The sequence below is a fragment of the Hemitrygon akajei genome, chromosome 11, assembly GCF_048418815.1.
Source record: "Hemitrygon akajei chromosome 11, sHemAka1.3, whole genome shotgun sequence".
Taxonomy (NCBI): Eukaryota; Metazoa; Chordata; class Chondrichthyes; order Myliobatiformes; family Dasyatidae; genus Hemitrygon; species Hemitrygon akajei.
Window position 1 is genome coordinate 102,413,862 of NC_133134.1, and position 23,913 is coordinate 102,437,774.

Below are 23,913 nucleotides of genomic sequence, written 5' to 3' on the forward strand. Positions count from 1 at the left end.
GGTTATCCACTTTGGTTGCAAGAACAGGAAAACAAATTATTATCTGAACGGTGGCCGATTAGGAAAAGGGGAGGTGTAACGAGACCTGGGTGTCATTGTACACCAATCATTGAAGGTGGGCATGCAGGTACAGCAGGCAGTGAAAAAGGCAAATGGTATGTTGGCATTCATAGCAAAAGGATTTGAGTACAGTAGCAGGGAGGTTCTACTGCAGTTGCACAAGGCCTTGGTGAGACTGCACCTAGAATATTGTGTGCAGTTTTGGTCCCCTAATCTGAGGAAAGACATTCTTGCCATAGAGGGAGTACAGAGAAGGTTCACCAGATTGATTCCTGGGATGGCAGGACTTTCATATGAAGAAAGACTGGATCGACTAGGCTTATACTCACTGGAATTTAGAAGATTGAGGGGGGATCTTATTGAAACGTATAAAATTCTAAAGGGATTGGACAGGCTAGATGCAAGAAGATTGTTTCCGATGTTGGGGAAGTCCAGAACGAGGGGTCACAGTTTAAGGATAAAGGGGAAACCTTTTAGGACCGAGATGAGGAAAAACTTCTTCACACAGAGAGTGGTGAATCTGTGGAATTCTCTGCCACAGGAAACAGTTGAGGCCGGTTCATTGGCTATATTTAAGAGGAAGTTAGATATGGCCCTTGTGGCTAAAGGGATCAGGGGGTATGGAGAGAAAGCAGGTTCAGGGTTCTGAGTTGGATGATCAGCCATACTCCTGCACCCATTTTCTATGTTTCTATACGCTCCCGGGGTCAGACACAGAGTGAACCTCCTTTCACACACTCCCGTGGTCAGGGTTAACCTGGAGATGGGAAGGATTAGGAAGGCAGGAGTAAAATTCTGAATGCTTTACTCAAGAGTTGGCACAGACACAGTGGGCTGAAGGCCTCCTTTCTGATGCAACATTGTATGATCTAGTGCCACAAGTTGGATTCTTCCTGTATCTCCACCACGTTTCCACTGCCCTGGACTCCATCCCAGCCTGGTCTCTCCCCATGGGACGTTGTGGTCACAAAATAAACTCTCCCAGAGGCTGTCTGGCTTTGACTGTAATCAGCGGCTGGACTGGGCAGTCTGTCACCCCCAGCAGCAAAAGCTACAATTGGTTCTGGAGGGTTTGTTATCAAGGACCGATGGAGCAAAGCCAAGGGGAAGGAGAAGCGACGACCTTGAGATGTTGCAGATGCTGAGAAGTGTTCCTTTCCAGAACCCCACTGTGCTGAAGGAATGAGGCAAGTCTCAGGCCAGAGGGACTGGAATAACAGGTCCTTCTGCCCACAATGTTGTGCCGACCCTTTAACCCACTTCAAGATCAACCTTTCTACCTACATAAACCTGTTTTTCTATTATTCATGTGCCTATCTAAATGCCCCTAATGCACCCACCTCGACCACCCCCCCCACCCCCAGGAACACATTCCACGCACCCACCATTCTGAGCAAAAAGAAACGTACCCCTAACATTCACCTGAAGCTTTGCTCCAGTCATCTGAAAATGATGTCCCCATGTATTAGCCATTTCTGCCCTGGGAAAAAAAGTCTCCAGCTGTCCACTCGATCTGTATCACTCAGTTTGTATACCTCTCCTCCTCCAAAGAAAACAACTGAGCTCACTCAGGTGTGCTCTCCCATCCAGGTAGCATCCTGGTAAATGTCTTCTGCATTCTCTCCAAAGCTTCCACATCCCTCTTAGAATGAGGCGGCCAGAACTGCATACAATCTCCCATGTTTGGTCCAACCAGGGTTTTATAGAGCTGCAACGTTACCTTGCGGTCCTACAGCACAATCCCTCAACTGACGGAGGCCAACAGAACATATGCCTTTGTGCGGCGGCAGGGTGAGTGTAATACTTTACAGGACCAGCAACCGGAATTCAATTCCCACTGCGGTTGGCAACGAGCTTGTACGTTCTCCCCTGACTGCGCGAGTTCCCTCAGAAGTTCTGGTTTCCTTGCAGAACACTCGAGGAATGTCCTGGGAGGTTAATCAGTCACATGAGTGTAATTGGGCGGTGTGGGCTGGAAGGGCGTGTTACTACGCTGCAAATCTGAATAAAATTTAAAGCAAGTTTACCACCTGATCAACTTGCGTGGCAACTTTAAGGGACAGGGACTCAAGATCTCTCTGCTCCTCCACACTGCCAAGAATCCTGCATTCAGCCTTCCAGAGTGAATCACTTCACACTTTTCCAGATTGAACTGTCTGAATACAGAGGAATTCCTTCTCCCCGGGGTCCACGGACCTTTGGAATCTCCACAGAGGAGCCGGGTGATGCTCAGGCACTTAAGACCAAGGCTGATACATTTTTAGAGACTCCAGGGATTGAATGCCGGGGCAGACAGCTCCTGCTCCGGTTTCTGATGGCTCTGAGCCACACACTGAGGTACCTCATTCAGAGCTTCAGCAAGGCAAGGTCCAGGCTATTGTTTATTTGCCTATTAATTCCATTCTCCTGCAGGTTACTGAAGTGGGCTGCCAACATAACGTGGCATTGAATAACGGAGAGGCTCCAGGAGTCAAGAGGAACACAGTCTGGATTGTATTATGTGAGAGAAACACTGGCAACACTCTCAAAAAGGCAGGAACTCGAGTCTGAAACTGTGAGGAACCCGAAAATAAAACGTGCACGGCCCCTCAGATCAGACACTGTCAGCCAACAGGGAACCAAAAGAGGCAGCTGGTGGAAAGGAGACATTTAGAAAGGGAAAAAAAAGAGAGAGGAGAGAGAAAAAGAAGGAAGGGGGAGAGGGAAGGGAAGGGAGAGGGATGGAGAGGGAAATGGAAGGGAGGGGAAGAGGGAGGGGAAGAGGGAGAGGAAAGAGAAGGGAGGGGAGAGGAGAGGGGAGAGGGAGGGGAGAGGAGAGGGGAGAGGGAAGGGAGGGAGAGGGGAGAGGGAAAGGGGAGAGGGAAGGGAGAGGGAATGGAGGGGAGGGGAGGAGAAGAAAAGGAGGGGGAGTGGAGAAGAAGAAAAGGAGGGGAGGGGTTGGGAAGGGTGGAGGGGAAGGGGAGGGAAGAGGGGGGCTTAAGAGGGGGAAGGGAAAGAGGGGTGAGAAGGGGATGGGTGTGAGGGTGAGGGGGAGAGAGGGTAAGAGGAAGAGAGGGGTAGGGGAGAAGAGGGGTAGGGGAGAAGAGGGGTAGGGGAGAAGAGGGGTAGGGGAGAAGAGGGGGAGGGTCAGAGATGGGGATGGGGGCAATGGGGTTTCAGGGGTTGAAGGCCAGTGTGGGGTGACCAGGGGATTCGGTGAGATAGGGAGGTAAGGGATTTTGGTGTTTTAGGGGGGATAGCTGGGATCCAAGAGTTCAGGGAGAAGTTTAGGGGTGGTTGGTTGGGAGGCATGCTAGAGGGGGGCACTAGAGAGGGGGTGGGGAGGGGGTAAGAAGAGGGAGAGGGTGAGGCAGAGAGGGCAGAGGAGGTGAGGGGCAAGAGGGCAGGGAGAGCTTTATATATTTTATGTCACAGATTTGGATGTTGGAATTGATGGCTTTGCTGCAAAGTTTGGAAACGATATAAAGATAGGTGGAGGAGCAGGTAGTTTTGAGGAAGTAGCGAGGCTACAGAAAGACTGAAACAGATTAGGAGAAAGGGCAAAAAAAAGGTCGCAGATGGAATCCAGTCTTGGGAAGGGTATGGCTATGCACTTTGGTAGAAGGAATGAAAGGGTTGATAATTTTCTAAATGGAGAGAGAATACAAAAAGAACCTGAGGCACAAAGGAACTTGGAAGTTCTTGAGCTGTATTCCCTAAAGGTCAATTTGCAGGTTGAGTCTGTGGTGAGGAAGGCAAATGCAATGTTAGCCTTCATTTCAAAAGGACTAGAATTTAAAATCAAGGAGTTAATGTTGAGTGAGACTTTATAAAGCATTGGTGAGGCCTCATTTGCAGTATTGAGAGCAATTTTGGGCCCCTTGTCTTTGAAAGTGTATGCTGAAACTGGAGAGGGTTCAAAGGAGGTTAATGAAAATGATTCCAAGATTGAATGGCTTGTCATATGAAGAACGTTTGATGGCTCTAGGCTTGTATTCACTAGAATGAGGAGTGACCTTATTGAAACCTATCAAATGGTGAAAGGCCTTGATAGTGGATGTATCCTATGGTGGGAGAATCTAAGGCCAGGGGACACAGACTCAGAATAGAGGGGCATTCTTTAGTACAGAGATGAAGAGGAATTTCTTTAGCCAGAGAGTGATCAATCTATGGAATTCTTTGGCATAGGCAGCTGTGGAGGCCAAGTCTTTAAGGCAGAGGTTGATAGATTTTTGTTTGGTCAGAGCATGAAGAGATAAGGGGAGAAGGCAGGACATTGGGGCTGAGAAGAAACAGCAGAGTAGACTCGATGGGCCAAATGGCTTAATTCTGCACCTATACCTTAAGGTCTTAAGAATCTCAGCAACACTTATGATACAGCAGCCTACCTGATTTGCTCCCCACCAGCAGCCTAGACACTCATTCCCTCACCACACCCTCTATCTGAAAACTTCAATGCAGAATAGTATTTTGATCGCAGAGAATACCTGTCACCCACAGTTACTCCTGGAAATGTGTTGCCAGCACTTCAGGAACCCTCCCGCTGACAGCTATCTTCCCCATAAAGTCTATTCCAGTTGATGAAAATTGCTGAGCACAAACTTCAGGGCCAGTTAGGAAGAGGCGAACTAGAAGGACCCTACAGAATCAAAAAAAAATTGTGAAGAAGTCTTTTGTTATGCTGACCTTCCATCAGTCAGGGCACTGAGTGAAGAGATATAATGCAGTTATCTGAGATGCTGGTGATGCCAAACTTGAGTATTGTGTATAGTTTAGGTCCCCGTCTTATAGGAAGGATGATAATCAACTGGAAGCAGTGCAGAAAGGCTTTACCATGTTGCTGCCTGGACTTGGGGGCCTGAGTTACAAGGAACGGCTGCATAGACTTGGACTTCATTCACTGGAATGTAGAAGACTAAGTGGTGCCCTGGTAGAGGTATACAAGATCACGAGGGGCACAGACAGGGTAAAAGCACATTATCTTTTTCCCAGGGCGAGGGTGCTAAAAACAAGAGGGCTTAAGATCAGAGGCAAGGGATTTGAAAGCAACATCGGGGGCAGCTTCAAAGGATGCTGCATATTTGGAAGCAGCTACCAGAAATAGCAGTCGAGACAGGCACATTAGCAACATTTAAATGCCATCCACATAGGTCCATGGATAGATGAGGCTGTGCGACTCTAAAAAGGCAGCAAGTGCTGGAAGCACACTGTAGGTTGAGGATCGTCTGTGCCGAGGAGTGTTTCAGGCCTGACATCTGTTCACTCTCTGTACAGCTGTACCTGATGTTACACTCTCCAACATTCCAAGCATCTGCTTTTTTTATGCTTTTGGTTGTCATCGAGAAAACCATTCCAAGCACCAGCCTCCAACAAACAACCAACAAACCCCACAATTCAACATGACTTTTCACATCAGCAAACAACACGTTTCTGCCACAGTTCAATCCCTTTCCCTCTTCCTATGTGCCTCCCTCCTGCTCATCCACTTCCTAACCCCCACCATCTCTCCGTCTCCCACATCTGCGTGTAAGCTTCAGGAGAAAAGCAACACTGGCTTTCTTCACTCTCTTCACTCTCTTCACTGACGGGGCCACAGCTGTGAACAGTTTCAACAGTCTCTCCGCAGATCCGCAGATCCCGAGTCCCCGGGCGTCGCAGAGAACAGAGTTAATCAGTAATCCGAGTGGACAAGGGGTCTGAGTGACAGACCATCACACTGTATACTGCCATCCTGTGGTGCACTGACTGCTCCCACAAGCAGAAAACGGACCCATTTCAATAACCTCTCTGTGCAGGACATTCACCGAAGTAATTGTCAAGATGCGGTCAGTGATAGGTGGGAACATTGAAGCCGTTGTGGCAGGCGGCAACGTGTTCACGTTCAGATTACACGCGTGCCACACTGGCTGCTGGATAGACATGGACTCGGGAACCCTATAAAGCAGTGCCAAGGCATTCATTCGCCTCAACACAGATTCCAGGGAAGATCTCAGCTTAATAAACTCATCTTAATGTTAACGGCTCTGACAACATGGCACTTGCTTGGCACCAGTACATTAATGGGGCAGCAATGCCTCAGTGCTGTCTCGCCCTCATGCAGTGAACCCACCACAGTACCATCCCTCCCACAGTGTGACCCTGCCTCAGTACACACCTCGCACTGTGACCCTTCCTCAGTACTAACAGACCCAGTGTGACCCCCCCCAGTACTGCCCCTCCCAATGTGAGCCTCCCTCAGTACCACCCCCTCCAAGTGTGACCCTCCCTCAGTACCGCCCCTCCCAATGTGAGCCTCCCTCAGTACCACCCCCTCCAAGTGTGACCCTCCCTCAGTACCGCCCCTCCCAATGTGAGCCTCCCACAGTACCATCCCTCCCACACTGTGACCCTTCCTCAGTACTAACCGACCCAGTGTGACCCCCCCAGTACTGCCCCTCCCAATGTGAGCCTCCCTCAGTACCACCCCCTCCAAGTGTGACCCTCCCTCAGTACCACCCCTCCCAATGTGAGCCTCCCACAGTACCATCCCTCCCACACTGTGACCCTTCCTCAGTACTAACCGACCCAGTGTGACCCCCCCAGTACTGCCCCTCCCAATGTGAGCCTCCCTCAGTACCACCCCCCTCCAAGTGTGACCCTCCCTCAGTACCCGCCCCTCCCAATGTGAGCCTCCCACAGTACCATCCCTCCCACGGTGTGACCCCGCCTCACCGCCCCCCCACGGTGTGACCCCGCCTCACCACCCCCCCACGGTGTGACCCAGCCTCACCACGGTGTGACCCAGCCTCACCGCCCCACCACGGTGTGACCCAGCCTCACCCCCCCACCACGGTGTGACCCAGCCTCACCGCCCCCCACGGTGTGACCCAGCCTCACCCCCCCCACCATGGTGTGACCCAGCCTCACCCCCCCACCACGGTGTGACCCAGCCTCACCGCCCCCCCACGGTGTGACCCAGCCTCACCGCCCCCCCACGGTGTGACCCAGCCTCACCGCCCCACCACGGTGTGACCCAGCCTCACCCCCCCACCACGGTGTGACCCAGCCTCACCGCCCCCCACGGTGTGACCCAGCCTCACCGCCCCCCACCACGGTGTGACCCCGCCTCACCCGCCACCCCCCACGGTGTGACCCAGCCTCACCGCCCCCACCACGGTGTGACCCAGCCTCACCGCCCCACCACGGTGTGACCCAGCCTCACCGCCCCCATCACGGTGTGACCCAGCCTCACCGCCCCACCACGGTGTGACCCCGCCTCACCGCCCCACCACGGTGTGACCCCGCCTCACCGCCTCACCACGGTGTGACCCAGCCTCACCGACCCCCCCACGGTGTGACCCAGCCTCACCGCCCCACCACGGTGTGACCCCGCCTCACCGCCCCACCACGGTGTGACCCCGCCTCACCGCCCCACCACGGTGTGACCCAGCCTCACCGACCCCCCCACGGTGTGACCCAGCCTCACCGCCCCCCCCACGGTGTGACCCAGCCTCACCAACCCCCCACGGTGTGACCCAGCCTCACCACCCCCCCCCACGGTGTGACCGAGCCTCACCGCCCCCCACAGTGTGACCCCGCCTCACAGCCCCCACCACGGTGTGACCCCCGCCTCACCACGGTGTGACCCCCGCCTCACCACGGTGTGACCCCGCCTCACCGCCCCCACCACGGTGTGACCCAGCCTCACCGCCCCCACCACGGTGTGACCCCCCGCCTCACCGCCCCCACCACGGTGTGACCCCGCCTCACCGCCCCCCCCCACGGTGTGACCACGCCTCACCGCCCCCTCCACGGTGTGACCCCGCCTCACTGCCCCACCACGGTGTGACCCAGCCTCACTGCCTCACCACGGTGTGACCCAGCCTCACCGCCCCCCCCACGGTGTGACCCCCCGCCCCCTCCACGGTGTGACCCCGCCTCACTGCCCCACCACGGTGTGACCCAGCCTCAGCGCCCCCCCACGGAGTGACCCCGCCTCACCGCCCCCCCCCCACGGTGTGACCACGCCTCACCGCCCCCTCCACGGTGTGACCCCGCCTCACTGCCCCACCACGGTGTGACCCAGCCTCACCACCCCCCCCCACGGTGTGACCACGCCTCACCGCCCCCCCCCACGGTGTGACCACGCCTCACCGCCCCCTCCACGGTGTGACCCCGCCTCACTGCCCCACCACGGTGTGACCCAGCCTCACCGCCCCCTCCACGGTGTGACCCCGCCTCACTGCCTCACCACGGTGTGACCCAGCCTCACCGCCCCCCCCACGGTGTGACCACGCCTCACCGCCCCCTCCACGGTGTGACCCCCGCCTCACTGCCCCACCACGGTGTGACCCAGCCTCACTGCCTCACCACGGTGTGACCCAGCCTCACTGCCTCACCACGGTGTGACCCCGCCTCACCGCCCCACCACGGTGTGACCCCGCCTCACCACCCCCCCACGGTGTGACCCCCAGCCTCACCGCCTCACCACGGTGTGACCCCGCCTCACCGCCCCCCCACGGTGTGACCCCCCCGCCTCACCACGGTGTGACCCAGCCTCACTGCCCCACCACGATGTGACCCAGCCTCACCGCCCCCCCACGGTGTGACCCCGCCTCACCGCCCCACCACGGTGTGACCCCCGCCTCACCGCCCCACCACGGTGTGACCCCCCGCCTCACCACGGTGTGACCCAGCCTCACCGCCCCACCACGGTGTGACCCCCCGCCTCACCACGGTGTGACCCAGCCTCAGCGCCCCCCCACGGTGTGACCCCGCCTCACCGCCCCCCCCACGGTGTGACCCAGCCTCAGCGCCCCCCCACGGTGTGACCCCGCCTCACCGCCCCCCCCCACGGTGTGACCCCCCCGCCTCACCACGGTGTGACCCAGCCTCACCTCCCCCACCACGGTGTGACCCCGCCTCACCGCCCCCCCACGGTGTGACCCCCCGCCTCACCACGGTGTGACCCAGCCTCACTGCCCCACCACGATGTGACACCGCCTCACCGCCCCCCCACGGTGTGACCCCGCCTCACCGCCCCACCACGGTGTGACCCCGCCTCACCGCCCCACCACGGTGTGACCCCCCGCCTCACCACGGTGTGACCCCCCGCCTCACCACGGTGTGACCCCCCCGCCCCACCACGGTGTGACTCAGCCTCACCACGGTGTGACCCCAGCCTCACCACGGTGTGACCCCGCCTCACCGCCCCCCCACGGTGTGACCCCCCCCCGCCCCACCACGGTGTGACTCAGCCTCACCACGGTGTGACCCCCCGCCTCACCGCCCCCACCACGGTGTGACTCAGCCTCACCACGGTGTGACCCCGCCTCACTGCCCCACCACGGTGTGACTCAGCCTCACCGCCCCACCACGGTGTGACCCCGCCTCACCGCCCCCCCCCCACGGTGTGACCCCGCCTCACTGCCCCACCACGGTGTGACCCAGCCTCACTGCCTCACCACGGTGTGACCCAGCCTCACCCCCCCCCCCACGGTGTGACCCCGCCTCACTGCCCCACCACGGTGTGACCCAGCCTCACTGCCTCACCACGGTGTGACCCAGCCTCACCCCCCCCCCCACGGTGTGACCCCCGCCTCACTGCCCCACCACGGTGTGACCCAGCCTCACTGCCTCACCACGGTGTGACCTAGCCTCACCCCCCCCCCCACGGTGTGACCCCGCCTCACCGCCCCCCCCCACGGTGTGACCCCCGCCTCACTGCCCCACCACGGTGTGACCCAGCCTCACTGCCTCACCACGGTGTGACCCAGCCTCACCGCCCCCCCACGGTGTGACCCCGCCTCACTGCCCCACCATGGTGTGACCCAGCCTCACTGCCCCCCCACGGTGTGACCCAGCCTCACTGCCCCACCACGGTGTGACCCAGCCTCACTGCCCCTCCACGGTGTGACCCAGCCTCACTGCCCCACCACGGTGTGACCCAGCCTCACTGCCCCACCACGGTGTGACCCAGCCTCACCGCCCCCCCACGGTGTGACCCCAGCCTCACCGCCCCCCCCACGGTGTGACCCAGCCTCACCACGGTGTGACCCCGCCTCACCGCCCCACCACGGTGTGACCCCCGCCTCACCGCCCCACCACGGTGTGACCTAGCCTCACCGCCCCCCCACGGTGTGACCCCCCGCCTCACCACGGTGTGACCCAGCTTCACCACGGTGTGACCCAGCCTCACCACGGTGTGACCCCGCCTCACCGCCCCACCACGGTGTGACCCCGCCTCACCGCCCCCCCACGGTGTGACCCAGCCTCACCACGGTGTGACCCAGCCTCACCGCCCCCCCCACGGTGTGACCCAGCCTCACCACGGTGTGACCCAGCCTCACCGCCCCCCCACGGTGTGACCCAGCCTCACCGCCCCCCCCCACGGTGTGACTCAGCCTCACCACGGTGTGACCCAGCCTCACCGCCCCCCCCACGGTGTGACCCCAGCCTCACCACGGTGTGACCCAGCCTCACCGCCCCCCCCCACGGTGTGACCCAGCCTCACCACGGTGTGACCCAGCCTCACCGCCCCACCAAGGTGTGACCCCGCCTCACCGCCCCCCCCCACGGTGTGACCCCCCGCCTCACCACGGTGTGACCCAGCCTCACCACGGTGTGACCCAGCCTCACCGCCCCCCCCCACGGTGTGACCCAGCCTCACCACGGTGTGACCCAGCCTCACCGCCCCCCCCACGGTGTGACCCCCCCGCCTCACCACGGTGTGACCCAGCCTCACCGCCCCACCAAGGTGTGACCCCGCCTCACCGCCCCCCCACGGTGTGACCCCCCGCCTCACCACGGTGTGACCCAGCCTCACCGCCCCCCCACGGTGTGACCCCCCGCCTCACCACGGTGTGACCCCGCCTCACCGCCCCCCCCACGGTGTGACCCCCCCGCCTCACCACGGTGTGACCTAGCCTCACCGCCCCCCCCACGGTGTGACCCCCCGCCTCACCACGGTGTGACCCCGCCTCACCGCCCCACCACGGTGTGACTCAGCCTCACCACGGTGTGACCCAGCCTCACTGCCTCACCACGGTGTGACCCCGCCTCACCGCCCCACCACGGTGTGACCCCCGCCTCACCGCCCCCCCACGGTGTGACCCCCAGCCCCCCCACGGTGTGACTCAGCCTCACCACGGTGTGACCCCCGCCTCACCGCCCCCCCACGGTGTGACCCCCCCGCCCCACCACGGTGTGACCCAGCCTCACCGCCCCACCACGATGTGACCCCCGCCTCACCACGGTGTGACCCCCGCCTCACCGCCCCCCCCACGGTGTGACCCAGCCTCACCGCCCCCCCACGGTGTGACCCCCCGCCTCACCACGGTGTGACCCCGCCTCACCGCCCCCCCACGGTGTGACCCAGCCTCACCACGGTGTGACCCAGCCTCACCGCCCCCCCACGGTGTGACCCAGCCTCACCACGGTGTGACCCAGCCTCACCGCCCCCCCCACGGTGTGACCCAGCCTCACCGCCCCACCAAGGTGTGACCCCGCCTCACCGCCCCCCCCACGGTGTGACCCCCCGCCTCACCACGGTGTGACCCAGCCTCACCACGGTGTGACCCAGCCTCACCGCCCCCCCCACGGTGTGACCCAGCCTCACCACGGTGTGACCCAGCCTCACCGCCCCCCCCACGGTGTGACCAGCCTCACCACGGTGTGACCCAGCCTCACCGCCCCCCCCACGGTGTGACCCCCCGCCTCACCACGGTGTGACCCAGCCTCACCGCCCCACCAAGGTGTGACCCCGCCTCACCGCCCCCCCCCACGGTGTGACCCCCCCGCCTCACCACGGTGTGACTCAGCCTCACCACGGTGTGACCCCGCCTCACCGCCCCCCCCACGGTGTGACCCCCCGCCTCACCACGGTGTGACCTAGCCTCACCGCCCCCCCCACGGTGTGACCCCCCGCCTCACCACGGTGTGACCCCGCCTCACCGCCCCACCACGGTGTGACTCAGCCTCACCACGGTGTGACCCAGCCTCACTGCCTCACCACGGTGTGACCCCGCCTCACCGCCCCACCACGGTGTGACCCCGCCTCACCGCCCCCCCACGGTGTGACCCCCAGCCCCCCCACGGTGTGACTCAGCCTCACCACGGTGTGACCCCGCCTCACCGCCCCCCCACGGTGTGACCCCCCGCCCCACCACGGTGTGACCCCGCCTCACCACGGTGTGACCCCGCCTCACCGCCCCCCCACGGTGTGACCCAGCCTCACCGCCCCCCCACGGTGTGACCCCCCGCCTCACCACGGTGTGACCCCGCCTCACCGCCCCCCCACGGTGTGACCCCCCGCCTCACCACGGTGTGACCCAGCCTCACCGCCCCACCACGATGTGACCCCGCCTCACCGCCCCCCCACGGTGTGACCCCCCGCCTCACCGCCCCCCCCACGGTGTGACCCCCCGCCCCACCACGGTGTGACTCAGCCTCACCGCCCCCCCACTGTGTGACCCCGTCTCACCGCCCCCCCACGGTGTGACTCAGCCTTACCGCCCCCCCCCCTCCCCCCACAGTAACACTTGGAACTCCAGCTGCACAAAGCAAACTGAATCGGACTGCAATAGTTGAGGTTTGACTGTGTAGACTCACATGATGGAGCTCAGCAGTGTTCCTTCTAGCAGGATGTGCTGGGCTCCAGGGATACCCACCCACCGCTGTCTGAAGCCCTACTTCCTGACAGGTTTGTAAAGTTACTCATTTACAACGTTGACTTATTTTTGCACAGACACTTTTATTTGAGATGTTCTGTACATCAATTCTGCCCAGCGTTCACCCCTCCGGGTTGGAATTTCAGCTTGCGCTTCCTACGGATAATCCAATCCTACTATCCCATGTCAGTAGCAGCACTGCTCAGGAATACTCCGATGTCTAGCTCCAGCTTGTGTTCTGCTAACCGCACTCAATCCAGAGTGCAGACGGACCGAGCAGGGGATGGCATCCACACACACACACACACACACACAGGCAGAGACCCCCCCCAACACACACACAGGCAGAGACCCCCCCCAACACACACACACACACAGGCAGAGACCCCCCCCAACACACACACACACACACACACACACACACACAGGCAGAGACCCCCCCAACACACACACACACACAGGCAGAGACCCCCCCAACACACGCACACACACAGGCAGAGACCCCCCCCAACACACGCACACATAAATGGACGAGACAGGACAACATGAAATCAATGGAATACTACTTTAACAGCAACTGACATGAGAGAGGATACACCAAGCACATGTGTGCCTCTGGCAATGACGAAGACCATCATCCACATTAATGAAAACTGCTGGTTACCCAGTGAGTGAGCAAACACTGTCGACAGAGGATTGCTATCACATCTTGAATTGGACGCACAATCACGATGCACCGCAGCAACGTCACCACAGAACCGAGTCAATGAGGAAACATGAGTTCAAACCTCACCTCCACAACTCAGAGATGGCGCAAAGGTAATAACATTGTCTTGTACATGGGAAATAAACGTTCAGACCTCATCTTGGGGCACATCAATGATGACTGCTGCAGTCCGGGAGAAGATCATGGCTAAACTGTCAATCAACAAACTAAGCTCCCCAGACATGGTGATAAAATTCCATCAGACAGCATGCTAGAAGCAGCCCATGAAGCACTACCCAAAACTGCAACCTCCAACTTAACTGAGACCAGTAACCTGACGTATGCATCGGCAGCAGCTGTTCTAGAAATGCCTGAGCTACAAAATGAATACTGTCAAAACCCCCTTCCCCACAGACGATGATTGGAAGCCAAGATGAAAACCACAACGGCAGAGGTCAGCAGACTAACTGAGCTGCACAATGACTCATCTCAGCTACTGAGGAAGTACAGAGGTATGTCCATAGCCGAAGCCCTGAAAACTGCCAAGTAATGGTTAACAGTTCGGGCTACCAGACTACAAAGGTACACCAAGGATGCAGAGGCCAAGTGAATAAATGCGCACTTCTCCATAGAACCAGGAAAAGTATTCTCACAGCTTTCAGAGTAACAACATGCCAGTACTTGAATAGTAACTGAGGAGTACCGGAAGTATACGGGAGTGTTACCTGTCTTGTGGGTTTCTCATGAGCATGATGTAATCGTCTTGTGATATTGGTATGATGTAATTGTCTTCTGATAGTGGGGTGATGTGATATCACGTGATGGCATGCCCCACTGGTATAAAAGGGGAGACAATAATTTGTTGCGTAGTTGTTTTGTTGGGAATCACAGTCGGTGGTTACGTCATCATAGTCGGAGAGAGAGTGAAGAGATACCAGCTTCGTGCGAAGCCAAAGAATTAAGCAGGAATCAACAGCTTTGTGTGTGTATCGAAGTGAATGACCTGAAGTGTGGCACGCACTTTTGGTTAACCCCTGCAAGGTGTCGGGTGTGTGTTGACCACCTCCGCGAAAGGTCAGTTACTTTGAGAAATCTTATTTCTTCGGGATCTTTGGAAAAGGCAATTATCAGCAGGGATCTGCATCAGCAGTTTCGTCTTTCTTCAAACATCGATTCAAAGCTGGTTCGGGAAGCCTCTCCTCTCCCCTACTTTATGAATCATATGGACATTAAACTACCACTTTAAGACTGTGTTTGAATCTCTGTTAAGAATTATCTCTAAGTTTGACTGTTTGATAACTATAGACACATAACACTGTTAACTTCCGTTTAAGTTAGTCGTTTGTTTACTTTTCGATGTTTCTGAGTAAAGGTTAATAAATTTTCATTGTTTATTTATAAAAACCTGACTCAATTTCATATCTACTGCTGCTGGTGCGTAACAGGAGAAAGGCATCCCATAACACCAGCAGCCAGTGGCCAAAAGACCTACAAGCAAACCTCTGCAACCTCCCAGAGGAAGAACCAGTCACCGTCACAGCAATAGATGTGCAGCAACAGGTAGCAAGTATGAGGAACTGGACATCACCAGGGCCTGACATAATCCACACCTACTGGGTGAAGAAACTGACAGCATTACATACACTGCCGGCAGCTCAAATTAACCAGATGCTTGAAGCAGGCTGGCTAACTCAAGGAAGGACAGTACTCAAAAATAAGGATCCTCACAAAGAAGCAACACTATCAAGCTACTGGCCTTTAATCTGCCTGTCAACAACATGGAAGCTCCTGTCAGGCATCACAGCCACCAAGCTGAGAAACGTGTAAATTCCCGAGCCCTGCTCAGAGGGCGATCGGTAATGGAATCAGAGTCTCCAAGCACCAATACTGGTTGACAAAGCAGTCATGTGAGACTCCAAGACAAGGCAAACCAAACTAAGCACAGCCTGGATCAACTACCAGAAAGCATACAACTCACTGCCCACACATGGATCCTGGAACGCCTGTCTCTGCACAATGTCAACAAGACACTGAGGACCTCATCAAGAACTCAATGGGCCATTGGAGGACAATGCTAGATGTTAACTCTAAATCAACAGCACAAATGTCCATCAGACGTGGAATATACCAGGGTGATGCACTATCCCCTCTGCTGTTCTGCACAGGCCTGAACCCTCTCTGCCAGATCGTCTCAAATAATGGACATGGGTACAGGTTCAAGTGTGGAGTGACCATCAATCAGCCATCTCCTGTATATGGATGACATCAAGCTGTCTGCCAGAAATGAAAGAGCCACTGACAAACTAATCCACCTGACAAGGGTGCACAGCAAAGACAGTGAAGTATCATTTGGACTGGAAAATTGCAGCCAGGTGGCAGTGAAAAGAGGCAAAGTCATCAAGACTGAAGGAGTCAAGTTACCTGAAGGCCACAATATCAGATGCACAGGACAGCTACAAGTACCTGGGGATCCTGCAGGTGTATGGAAGCCACAGTTAGAACACAAGGAAGGCTGCAACATCCAAGTACCTCAAGAGAGTGATACAGGCCCTAAAAAACAGCTGAATAGAAAACAAGATCAGAGCCATTAACATAGTCACCCGACCAGTCATCAGATATCCAGCTGCACTAGTGTACTGGCCAGGGAATGAACTGGCAGCCACTGACATCCAGACCCAGAAACTACTAACAATACATGGTGGATTCCATCCAAACTTCAACGATAAGTGACTGTACACCCGCCAGAATAAAGGAGGACCGGGACTTGGAAGTGTCAAGGTCCTGGAAGAAATGTGGAACATCTATGAGTACATCAGGAAGATGACCCTTAAAGACGACCTGCTAGAATACCTCATACAGCAGGCAGGGTACGTGGAAATGGAAGTGGGTGAAGCAGAGCCAAAGGACCAGAGGCAATGGCAGGACAAGCCACTGCACGGGATGTACACATCGTCAGATATCAGAGGTGGCTGACGTAAGAAAGTCCTACCATTGGCTGGAAACGGCAGAGCTGAGAGACAGCACAGAGGGGGGCTGTTCATGGATGCACAAGAACAGGTACTGTGCATAACAGCAATAGAAGCAGGGGTCTAACACACCAGACAAGACCCAAGATCCAGTCTGCAAAGAATCTGCTGAAACCATCTGGCACATAGTAGCAGGGTGCCAGTATGCAAGCAGGAACAGCATACACTGAGCGGCACAACCGAGTTGCAGGAATTGTGCACAGGAAGATCTGCGCTGAGTATGGATTGGACAATCCCAAGGCCAAATGGAAACACCCAAAAAGGCAGTGGAGAATGACAGAGCTAAGATCCTGTGGGACATCCAAATACAGACCGGCCAACCAACCAGAGATGGTAATGTTGGACAAGGAACAGAAGAAAGCAATAGTAATAGATGTGTCAATCCTGAATGACAGTGACATCAGGAAGAAAGTATGAGAAGCTGGAGAAATACCAGGGCTTGAAAGAGCAGATGGAAGGTTAAAGCCAGCAGTGACACGTGGACTGGGGAAATGGCTCCGACAAATCCCAGGACCAACGTCTGAGACCTCAGTCTAGAAGAGTGCACTACGAGGAACAGCAAGGTCCTGCACCAAACCCTCACGCTCCCAGGCCTCTGAAGACGACCAGAGACTGAGGGAAAAATACACATACAGATGTACATACGTCAACAGTGTTAAGGGGAGAGAAAAAAAATCTTTATATATAGATACGCACACGCACAGCGTGTTGCATGCAAACACAGACACGCACTCAGAGGCAGGTGATGCAAACATTGACAAGACACGTATTGTACATGGACGTGGTCACAGACGCAGATTAAACAAATAATCTAAGGTTCTGAAGGATCTCAGCCCAAAACTTCGACTATTTATTCATCGCCATAGATGCTGCCTGACCTCCTGAGTTCCTCCAGCAGACTGTGTGCGTTATACATGTAACCTTTCTTAGAAATTCAGCATCCACACACATGAACACACAGTCACCCACACTAACTTGGGTAGAGAAATAGAGACATAAACCAAGTTTAATTATTAATTATTTTTCTCCTTCTAGCTGTGGGCTGCTATCAGATTGCCACAGGGCAAGAGCTGACCCAGGGAGTGCTAGAAACTTTACGGGGAAAGGAGAAGCAGAAGTAAAACTGCTGGAGGAACTCGGTGAGTCAAGCAGCATCTGTGAGGGGGGAGAAAACAGTCAATGTATCGAGTCAAAACCCAACGCCAGGGTCTGTCTCTCCAGAATTAACAAAAGGCAGTTTTCAAAGAAAACAAATCCCATCTGTGTCAGGGCACTGGTGCACAGATTCCACTGTCACAAATGATCCGGCATCTGCCTGGTCCACACTCACTGCGCCTCCTGCCCCTGGCAGGGTTCAAATTGCAGTTTCAGGGTCAGGCTGAAGAAAGGTGACTTGAGGCTGAGGAGATGCCAAGTGAGGAAGAGTTGGTATGTCGGGGAGGGATGCCGATGTGGCCAACTTGCACAGGATTTTTGTTATGGTGAAGCAGGTGCAACAACATAAAAGAGGGCTGGCGCACATCTGACCCTGCGGCACTTCCTTCTCACCCTGGTCCAGCTCTCCCATCCGTCACACCCCACATTCCTACACAGAACCAGCTCCTCCTGAGGGCGTGCTGCTCTTTGCCAAGAGGCCCCTGCAAAGTGAGACCAGCATTCCAGGACACAGGGGAGGAATGAGATAAGCAGCTTAGCTGCAGAGTCTGGAAGGGTAGTCACGCCTGGGGATGGGTTGCATCCATCGAAGGTGTGAGAGTCTCACACTGCCGTCCCAGCACAGGGTTAAAACTCCTCCTCTGCATTCCTGCATCGCGACTCTTGCAGCTCAGCCAGTCTCCGTACGGTGTCCGAGAGATCTCTCATCCCATGCCGTCTGCCATCCCTGGTGCGAATATTGACTGTCCCAGTGGATTTCTCCTTCTCTCCCACGACTGCTCCGAGGGAACAATAAAGGAAAAGAATCAGTTAGGACCAGGTGTGATCCACACACAGTGACCAAAACTGTCAATAAACTAAACCACTTACCACTCTGTCTCAGGAATCAGAACAACTTTGCATTCAGTACCACTAAGTTCAAGTTCAAAGTATCAAAACAACTCCTGTCCCTGACCCTGTAGTTTGTGCAGGGCGGTGTCATTATAGCAGAGGGACAAAGGGACTGCTGGAGGAACCCTGGAGAAACACTCACAGGAGCTGGGTCAACTTAGAGGGTCAGGAAGCATCTGTGCGTGAGGGGAATGCTTCTGCTCGAAACCCTTCATCAGGACTGGAAAGCAAGAGGGGATGTATTCCAATATAAAAACAGGTGCAACAAGAGACACTGAGTGAAAGGTGGATCCAAATGAGGGGTGGGGGACGGGAGGTTGAAGAGAAACTGAGAGGTGACAAGTGGAAGTGATAAAGGCCTGAAGATGGAATCAAATTGGAGAGGACAGTGGAACATCCAATAAGGGGAAGAAGGTGAGAAGAGAAGATGGGAAGAATACACAAGAGGTTCTGCAGAAATCCAGAGCAAAACACACAAAATGCTGGAGAAATTCAACAGGTCCAGCAGCATCACTGGAGGGGAATTAATAGTCAATGGGCTTCACACCACTTCCTTCCCCAGTCCAGATGCACGGTATCAGCCCAAAACATGAACTGTTCATTTGCCTCTATAGACACTGCTTGACTTGCTGAGTCCCTCCAGAATTCTGAGTGGTGGGAAGAATGCGTGGGAGGGAGAGGGTCTGATTGAGAGTGCGGGGGTGGGAGGGAAGAGGTGGTGTTTGGCAGCTGGAGGGTTAAGGAACAAAAAGAGGGGAGAGGTTACTGAATTAGAAAAGTTGACATTCATGCCATCAGGCTAGAGCTGACCAAACCAAAACATCAAGTGCTGTTTCTCTGAGCTGTGTCTAGCCTTAACCTGGCAGCAGAGACCATGGATATACATGTTGGTGTGGGAATGGGAAGTGGAATTGAAATGGCTGGCCAGTGGGAGATCTGCTTGAGGAACTCAGTGAGGTGAACAGTATCTGTGAGGACTGGGGCAAGAGGAATTGCTGAATCCTAGATGTGACCGTCATCACTAACTTGTTCTGGAGCAGCAATGTAGCAGTAGATACAATGGCCAGGAAGCACAACTGCAGGTGAAGGAAATTCAGCTTTCCCAATGATTCTCACCTTCTCTGGAACGCATCTCACCCGGATGCATTGTGGTTGGCCTGCCCGAGACCATAAGTAACTGCATAATTTCTCTCTTCTCCCCTTCCCATCGAGCAGAAGGTACAAAAGCTTATAAAATGCACACCATCAAGTTCAAGGGCAGCTTCTACCAGCTGTTTGAAGACTCCTGAATGGACCTGTTGCACAGTAAAATTAATTTAATTTGATTTGCTAAATGGTCAAGATGGTGCCAGAGAATGATTCCTTGGGCGACATCTTCCATATACCAAATCTTTTAAATTATATCACTCTTTCTATGCCTTCTGCTTGTTCTTTTAGTCTTGTTTGTGCTACAGAAACTGTTAGAGCCTGTGACGTACAGTTTGGAGCTCGACTGAATGACCTAGTGCTCTGCTGTGCCGTGTGCAGTCTTGTGGAAATCTGAGACGAGAACCCAAAAAGGACTAAGAACACAAGCTGACACAGAACGGGACACGGGGTCTCGAAGTGGCGAGGAAGACTGAAGTATCGAGGTGAATGCAGAGAGGGAATCACCGATCACTGATCACTCCTGATGGTCAGCAATCGCTCCCATTAGAGGCCACCGTTTGGAGCAGGCCATGAGCTCTGAGTCACGGAGGACTGTTTGATGTTCTGAGATTTATGTAATTGGACTGTCTTTTAAAACTCCTTCAGTTTTTTGGCGTTTTCTTTCTTGTGGCCGAATGGTGGGAGGGTGATCTGTTAGTTCTTTGTGTGAAAGTTGGGGGGGGGGGGTAATGTGGGTTAGGGGTTTTTGAATCTACTGTCGCTGCTCTTTTTTGCAAGTGAGGGGTTCAGGGATTGTATTGTCACTGTTTTTGTTTCTGCAGGTGAGGGGGTGCGGAGAAGCGAGTGAGGGAACTCTGGGGTTTGTGAGTTTTGTTTATTTTACTTTTTTATGGGTATTTCATGGCTATCAGGACAAGGCAAATTTATACATGCATACTTTGACAATAAAATTAAAGTTTGAACCTTTTAATCAACCTTATTAAAACCTTTGCCCTTTATTTGCTGAAAATAAACAGTATTTTTTCCTCTATCTGTAACACTATATTCTGATTCTCTATTTGTACTATTCAGATGTACATGTCTAGAACGTTCTCTGCCTAAACGATGTGCAAACAAAACCTTTTCACTGCATCTCAGTACAATAAACAATCAGGTTCTGATGTACTGTAGGTCTCCACCCAAAACATCAAAGTCAAAATGTCATCAAACTGTTGCCTGACCGGCTGAGTTTGAGGAATTTTAGTATGACACGTTACAAATTACTGTGAAGAGCATTCTAACTGGTTGCATCACTGTCCAGTATGGATGGACCATTGCAGTGGGTCTGAGAAAAGCTGCATTAAGTTGTAAACTTGGCCAGCTCTATCAAAGGTCACTAGTCTCCCAAGTACTGAGGGCATCTTCTAAAGGCGATGCCTCAAAAATGCGGCATCCATCATTAAGGACCTCATCACCCAGGATATGCCCCTTTCTCATTGCCACCATTAGGGAAATGTCGCAGGAGCCCAAAGACACACACACTCAACATTTCAGGAGTTTCTTCCCCCTTGCCTCTCCCCCTTCAGAGCAACAAGGCTGTAAGTGAACGGCAGATTTTTTGGAGTGAAGGGAGTTTTTTACTACTCAGGGTTAAAGAGGCGAGACTGCACAGGCACGTGACGTCAAAGCTTTAAAAAGACCACCATGTGCAGGGGGCAGTTGAGTCAGAGGCAGCAGAGTGATAAGGCTCAGTGGGCTCAGGCAGTAATGGGACCAGGCGAGGTAGCTCTACCGTGTTATTTGCGGAAAGGAGGAAGTGTATGTGAGGCCGGTTTTCTGTGCTCAGTGTCGGATGTGGGAAGTCCTGGAGTCTCCCAGCCTCCCAGACGGCCACATCTGCACCAGGTGTGTCGAGCTGCAGCTCCTAAGGAACCGAGTTAGGGAACTGGAGATGCAGCTCGATGACCTTCATCTGGTCAGGGAGAGCGAGGAGGTGATAGAGAGGAGTTACAGGCAGGTGGTCACACCAGGGCCACGGGAGACAGACAAATGGGTCACAGTCAGGAGGGGCAAGGGAAAGAGTCAGGTACTAGAGAGTACCCCTGTCACTGTACCCCTTGGCAATAAGTACTCCTGTTTAAGTACTGTTTGGGGGGGGGGGGGGGGGGACGACAACCTACCTGGGGGAAGCGGCAGCAGCCGTGCCTCTGGAACAGAGTCTGGCCCTGTGGCTCAGAAGGGTAGGGAAGGGAAGAGGAAGGCAGTAGTGATAGGGGACTCGCTAGGGGGTCAGACAGGTGATTCTGTGGACGCAGGAAAGAAACTCGGATGGTAGTCTGCCTCCCAGGTGCCAGGGTCCGGGATGTTTCAGATCGTGTCTAAGATATCCTACGGTGGGGGGGGAGAACAGCCAGAGGTCGTGGTACATATGGGTACCAATGACATAAGTAGGAAAAGGGAAGAGGTCCTGAAAAAAGACTACACTGAGTTAGGAAGGAAGTTGAGAAGCAGGACCGCAAAGGTAGTAATCTCCGGATTATTGCCTGTGCCATGCGACAGTGAGAATAGTAATAGAATGAGGTGGAGAACAAATGCGTGGCTGAGGGATTGGAGCAAGAGGTAGGGATTCAGATTTCTGGATCATTGGGACCTCTTTTGGGGCAGGTGTGACCTGTACAAAAAGGATGGGTTGCACTTGAATCCGGGGGACCAATATCCTGGTGGGGAGGTTTGTTAACAAATAGAGAAAGCTTGTAGACAGTGCGAGAGGGAGGATAGGCAGGTGATAGAGAAGGGTCGCGCTCAGACCGAAGGCTTGAGATGTGGCTATTTTAACGCAAGGAGTGTTGTGAACAAAGCGGATGAGCTTAGAGCGTGGATCAGTACTTGGAGATGTGATGTGCTGGCCGTTACAGAGACTTGGATGGCTCAGGGACAGGATTGGTTACTTCAAGTGCCGGGTTTTAGATGTTTCAGAAAGGACAGGGAGGGAGGCAAAAGAGGTGGGGGGCGTGGCACTGTTGACCAGAGATAGTGTCACGGCTGCAGAAAAGGTGAATGCCATGGAGGGATTGTCTACGGGAGTCTCTGTGGGTGGAGGTTATGAACAGGAAGGGGTCAATAACTTTACTGGGTGTTTTTTATAGGGCGCCCAATAGTAACAGGAATATTGAGGAGCAGATAGGGAAACAGATCCTGTAAAGGTGTAATAATTACAGAGTTATCGTGATGAGAGATTTTAATTTCCCAAATATCGATTGGCATCTCCCTAGAGCGAGGGGTTTAGATGGGGTGGAATTTGTTAGGTGTGTTCAAGAAGGTTTCTTGACACAGTACTGTATATAGATAAGCCTACAAGAGGAGAGGCCGTACTTGATCTGGTATTGGGAAATGAACCTGGTCACGTGTCAGGTCTCACAGCGGAGAGCATTTTAGAGATAGTGATCATAATTCTATCTCCTTTACAATTGCATTGGAGAGAGATAGGAACAGACAAGTTTGAAAAGCGTTTAATTGGAGTAAGGGGAATGATGAGGCTATCAGGCAGGAAACTGGAGGCTTAAATTGGAAACAGATGTTCTTAAGAAAAAGTGTGGAAGAAATGTGGCAAATATTCAGGGGATATTTGTGTAGAGTTCTGTATAGGTACATTCCAATGAGACAGGGAAGTTATGGTAGGGTACAGGAACCATGGTGTACAAGGGCTGTAATAAACCTAGTCAAGAAGAAAAGCTTACAAAAGGTTCAGGGAGCTAGGTAATGTTGGAGATCTAGAAGATTATAAGGCTACTAGGAAGGAGCTTAAGAAGGAAATTAGGAGAGCCAGAAGGGGCCATGAGAAGGCCTTGGCAGGCAGGATTAAGGAAAACCCCAAGGCATTCTACAAGTATGTGAAGAGCAAGAGGATAAGATGTGAAAGAATAGGACCTATAAAGTGTGACAGTGGGAAAGTGTGTTTGGAACTGGAGGAAATAGCAGAGGTACTTAATGAATACTTTACTTCAGTATTCACTATGGAAAAGGATCTTAGTGGCTGTAGTGATGACTTGCAGCAGACTGAAAAGCTTGAGCATGTAGATATTAAGAAAGTGGATGCGCTGGAGGTTGTTCCTTTATTCAAGAAAAGGAGTAGAGATAGCTCAGGAAATTATAGACCAGCGAGTCTTACCTCTGTGGTTGGTAAGTTGATGGAGATGATCCTGACAGGCAGGATTTATGAACATTTGGAGAGGTATAATATGATTAGGAGTAGTCAGCATGGCTTTGTCAAAGGCAGGTCATGCCTTACGAGCCTGATTGAATATTCTGAGGATGTGACTAA

The 23,913-nt window shown here is 54.4% G+C and overlaps 1 protein-coding gene across 3 annotated transcripts in view; it reads right to left on the reverse strand.

The window, feature by feature from the left end:
- Nucleotides 1-13,130: 13,130 nt before the first annotated feature.
- The window catches only part of LOC140735873 (threonine--tRNA ligase 1, cytoplasmic-like), a 73,841-nt gene continuing 63,058 nt past the window's right edge, over nucleotides 13,131-23,913 (reverse strand). For all 3 annotated transcript variants that reach the window (XM_073061437.1, XM_073061438.1, XM_073061436.1), the window contains one exon: nucleotides 13,131-18,349. In XM_073061437.1, the coding sequence (XP_072917538.1) occupies nucleotides 18,201-18,349 (149 nt within the window). In that variant the 3' untranslated portion in view covers nucleotides 13,131-18,200. The remainder of the gene's footprint in view (nucleotides 18,350-23,913) is intronic.